Source organism: Suricata suricatta, chromosome 10 (assembly GCF_006229205.1).
Source record: "Suricata suricatta isolate VVHF042 chromosome 10, meerkat_22Aug2017_6uvM2_HiC, whole genome shotgun sequence".
Taxonomy (NCBI): domain Eukaryota; kingdom Metazoa; phylum Chordata; class Mammalia; order Carnivora; family Herpestidae; genus Suricata; species Suricata suricatta.
Genome location: NC_043709.1, coordinates 58,974,131 through 58,979,498, shown reverse-complemented (window position 1 = coordinate 58,979,498; position 5,368 = coordinate 58,974,131). Strand labels below are relative to the sequence as shown.

At 38.0% G+C, this 5,368-nt stretch overlaps 1 protein-coding gene across 1 annotated transcript; it reads left to right on the top strand.

Annotated features, from left to right (window-relative positions):
• The first annotated feature begins 3,247 nt into the window (after nucleotides 1-3,247).
• Nucleotides 3,248-4,188, top strand: LOC115303488 (olfactory receptor 12-like). The gene is given in 2 exon segments (XM_029953275.1): nucleotides 3,248-3,899; nucleotides 3,902-4,188. Coding segments are annotated over 2 exon segments (939 nt in total).
• The last annotated feature ends 1,180 nt before the right edge of the window (nucleotides 4,189-5,368 follow it).

Here is a 5,368-nt window from a genome sequence, read left to right as displayed (position 1 = left end):
TAGATAGAGATGGTGAGAGCCAGAGTGAGAAAGAGAGAAATGTTCCCTTTTTGTTGTTTTAGGCTCCTATGACTTCTTGAACAGAAAAGTCTACTCATATCTTTTCTATTTCCCAACTCAAATTAAACTTCTTTTTCAATTTGCCTGAGTTGTAGAAAAAGTTATTTTAGTTAGATTTTTTTTAAAATCACCTGTTTAACTACAGGCTTCCATAGATAGGGTCAATGTGCCCAGTGCTTCTCATTGAACCTTGAAGAGTCACTGAAGGCAATTAAGTCTGAATTTTCAGTGGATAAAACTGTTCTATTGTTGATGAAGTTGCCTGCACAGGCTGCATGAGGGTCAGGGAAGAAAGTTTTGTTGAAGAATGGTCTCACTCTCTGAAGGTCAAATTCTTCAGGGGATGACACTTTGATTCTAAAGGCCACTTCTCTTAGTTCTCAGCATTTTGTATCCCATCCCAGAGAACTCTCTGATTCGATGGCCCCACTGATTCGAGCGTCCATCATTTGTAGACCAGGAATGATGGCACATTGCCCCTCCAGGAATCACTGCAGCAGTGGTCAGTCCTGTGCCTTTTCTTAGTTTAAAAAGTGTAAATCTCCACGTTTGAGTTCACAGGTCTCAGGTCTTTTTACCTGACTGGTGTCATTAATCCTCTTTTCTGGACGGTAAAACTACACTTATTCTACTCCGCCACTCTTGCACTTTGAGAAGACAGACAGCTTCATGCCTCAATAACAATTCACTTTCTTCAAATCAAATGAGGTTCTTTTAATATTTGTTTTGCTGCAAAGGATTACTACTTTCCCATTCTTGGACAGGCTCTTTTATCTTTTTATTTTTCTTGTTATTAGGTATTCTTAGTGTAAAATCATGGCTGCTGTCACTATGTAGCTTAATATTTCACAGTATATGTGAGATATAATATAATACTGATACCTTGCATATATATATATGTATATAGTGCTGTGTTTTACATATAATAATTTATTTAATCCACACAGCAACTCTATGAGAAGTTACTTTTGTTATCTCCAGTTTCCAACAAACAACATACATGATTGGAAAATGAAAAAAATGTGAAAGGGGCATCTGAGCGGTTCAGTTGCTCTAGTGTCTGATTTTTTTATTTCTGCTTAGGTCATGATCTCACAGTTCCTGAGACTGAGTCCCACATTACACTCCCTCTCTCTCCCTCCCTCCCTCCGCCCCCACCCCCTCCCAGCCCTGTGTCCATGCTATCAGTGAGGAGCCTGCTTGGGATTCTCTTCCTGCTCCACCCCCACTTATGCACACACAGGGTCTCTGTCTCTCAAAATAAATAAGTAAACCTAAAAAAGGTGGGGGGCAGAGCCTGGGTGGCTCAGTGTTTTAAGCTTCTGACATTGGCTCAGGTCATGATCTCATAGTTCTTGAAGAGCCTGCTTCAGATTCTGTGTCTCCCTCTCTGGTCTTCCTCTGCTCATGCTCTGTCCCTCTCTGTCCCTGTCTCTCTCTCTCTCTCAAGTAAGTAAACATTTAAAAAAATTTTAAAAAGTGGAGATAGTGAAAAGAACATGCTAGAATAATAAATTTAAGGGGTGTCTGGGTGGTTCAACTTATTAAGCCTCCAACCATTGATTCCAGCTTAGGTCAGGATCTCAGTTTCCTGAGTTCAAGCCCCCTGAAGGGCTCTGCACCCTGACCATGCAGAGCCTGCTTGGGATTCTCCCTCTCCCCTGTCTCTCTGCTCCTCCCTTGCTTGCATCCTCTCTGTCTCTCTCAAAATCAATAAGAAAAATTTTTTTCAAATAAGAACTTTAGGTGTGTTTGATAACCAGGTATTGGGGAGGGATTATGAGTACTGGTAGAGTTGAGTATATAAACACTCAAAGAATAAACAACAGATTTAAGTAAAAAGTCAAAATGGAAACAGTTTGAGACAATGAAGATACATATTGCAAGAATACTCAAGTAACTGTACATCAGTACAGTAGGAGTGTTACAGCATTTTGTAGTAGTTGGTGGCTATTATAAGGTATTTTGTAAAATACGATTTTATATACAACACATTTCTGAAAAACGCCCAACCTGGGGCTCCAACTAACAAACCATGAAATCATGACCTGAGCTGAAACTAAGAGCCAGAAGTCCAGCAGACTAAGCCACTCAGGTGCCCCCAAAAGTATTGATATTTTATCCATGTGCCTCTTTAGTGCATATTAAGATGGATAGTTATTTAAGAAAGCAAAATGCAAAACCTATGTAATATTGATATTTTTCGCTCTATTTATTTGCATTAATGCATTCAGTTTACTTAGCACATATACAAGGAAAAAAGTGACTTCTTTTTGGGAAAGTTAAGCTTGTACTTCAACCATAGTACTGCTATATAAGCAGAATTATTTCTATAACTGAGATGTTAGCATTTGACAGGAAAAGGCAAAGACGTGCTGGAGTTTGCCTGCGTACAAGGGAGTGGAGGCACCAGCATCAGAGACTGGAGATTTGCAGTAGACGAAGTAGGAAGTAGAGGTTGAACAGAGCATTCATGTAGGAGTTTGATTATTTCATGTGACTTTCTGTGAGACTGATGCTTCATTCTTCCTCATGAAATGGTAATCTCATGTTTCCTAATGTCTTTTGAGTAGCAGAATATTTTGAGAATCAAATTCACTGCATCTTGCAGTAGGAAAGGAAATGGCCTGTGTTTTCACCTAGTCTTCCATTCCTAAAAATAATTTTGAAGTGTTTATTTGCTAGTTTGTTTATTTGATGAATATTTATTATGCTTTAAGATGTTCTAATAATTATAAATATTGTTTTGTTTTTCACACTCAGTCTCATGATATCCTCACAGTAATCCTATAATATAGGTATTATTATTATCTTCCATCTGACAGAAGATTTCAAGACATTGGGAGTGCAGGTCATTATCTTAGATTCTATTAGATTTAAAGAGCTAAGATTTGGACTCAGTCCATCTGATTCCACAGCTCTGAACCAATGGTATAAAATGACTGATGTCATCACTGTCCCACACATCCTTTTCCATCCTCATTTCCCAAATTGTAATGGGACTAAGTAAAAAATATATGATATGTTTGGGTACTGGTACTCCCAGGTAAGGCTATTCTGTCAGATGTGTTGCCAAGGACACTTAGCGTTTTTTTTTTCATTCACGGGGAACGTCAGGAACCAAAAGGTAACAAGGCATTGCACAGGCTTCACGATCCTCCACTCATTTCTCAGATAGGTCTCAGCTATGAAGGACAAGCTGAATAGGAATTACTCAGAACTGACAGAGTTTATTCTGCTGGGATTCAGAACATCTCCAGATGTACAGATTCTCTTATTCTTCTTGCTTATCTACATGGTCATTGTGGTGGGAAATGTCAGCATGATAATTGTCATTAAAATAGACTCCAGACTTCATACGCTTATGTATTTTTTTCTCAGAAATTTGTCCTATTTAGATCTCTGCTACTCCACAGTCATTGCTCCCAAAACTCTGGCTACTTTCTTGTCCAAGGACAAGAAAATTTCCTACAATGGCTGTGCAACACAATTCTTTTTCTTCACTCTTTGTGTTGGGACTGAAGGCTTTCTCCTAGCCGTGATGGCATATGATCGCTTCTCAGCCATTTGCTTTCCCTTCCTCTATACCGTACGTATGTCTCAGCAGGCTTGTATTCATTTGGTGATTGGCTCTTATATCTGCGGAGGCATCAACTCCATAGTGCAAACAGGTTTCACCTTCAGCTTGCGTTTCTGTGGAGAGAATAGACTGGACCACTTTTTCTGTGATGTCCCAGCCCTGATCAAGATCTCATGTGCTGACATGTCTGTGAACGAGATTGTTCTGTTCATTCTCTCTGCCTTAATCATCATCACCACCACAACTGTCATCGTGGTTTCCTCGCTTATGTCCTGTCCACCGTCCTAAAGATCCCCTTGACCCGTGACAGGGGTAAGACCTTCTCCACCTGCAGCTCTCACATCACTGTGGTGAGCTTATTCTATGGGACAGTGTTCTTCATGTATGCCCAGCCAGGGACCATCTCCTCACCAGAGAAAAGCAAGATTATAGCTGTGTTCTATACTCTTATCATCCCCATGTTGAATCCACTGATTTATAGCCTAAGGAATAGGGAGGTGAAACATGCTGTGAAAAGGATACTGTTGAGAAAATTATCTTTTCATTGACATCCAGCCATCTAGAAAACTGTGGAATAGACTAAAAGCAAGATTTTCAATAATTTGTTATAGAGTAATTTCACCTAAGACCATCCAAAAACTTTGAAGATCAAAGTTTTTTTTCTTTTTTTCAGGAGTAGAATTTAGTGATTCATCACTTATATATAACACTCAGTGTCCATCCCAACAAGTGTCCTCCTTAGTGCCCATCACCCATTTAGCCCATCCCACAACCCAACAGCCTTCCAGCAACAAAATATCAATAGATTCTTTATAAATGAATTTAAAAATAAGTATAGATTTTTCATATTCCTACATAATTATTTCATGGGGTGATGTCTGGTTATTATGTAGGTTTGTTGTTCCTATTTTATTTTTCTTAGGTATATGCATATGAAAAATTATAACAAAATATAGTATACTAAGTTAATACACACATTCAATTTAATAATATAGTATCTAAAATATATAAGAATATGTGTAAATATTTACATTTTCATCTATATCCTGGGGAGGGAGAAAGATGGGAGAGACACTACTGAATGTTCTATGTTTTTTGTTTTCTCTAAATCAAAATCAAGTTTGCCACTGTCCAGTCTTTGCAAAGGAGATTTCAAGATACTATGGTATTATAAATTATTGGCTTTGACTGTATTATACAAAATAATATATCAATAATATCCTTCATAATATCCTTCCATTGTCTGAACACTAATGATTGCACCAAGATGCAAAAACTAAAAATAAATAAATAAATGTGACATGTAAAACTATCCTGTCATGAGGTTTTTTTTTAAATGTTTTTTTTTTTTTTTTTTTGAGATAGACAGTGAGTGTGGGGAAGGGACAGAGAAGGAGAGAGAAAATCCCAAGCAGGCTCTGTACTGTAAGCACAGATCTCAATGCAGGGCTCAGTCTTACAAACTGTGAGATCATGATCTGAGCCAAAATCAAGAGTCAGACGCTTAATCAACTGAGCCACCCAGGTGCCCCATAATGGGGGTCTTATAACAAATATTTGATAATCTTTCCAGTATTGCTTATGTGTATGGGTCTCATTACTGTCAACCTGCATTCTGGGATCATCTTCTCTGATTGTGTATTGATTGAAAATCCTTATTTTTCTCTAAATTTGAAAGATTATTGCCATAGAATGACATAAAATCATGGCTTATAGCAATTTAATTCT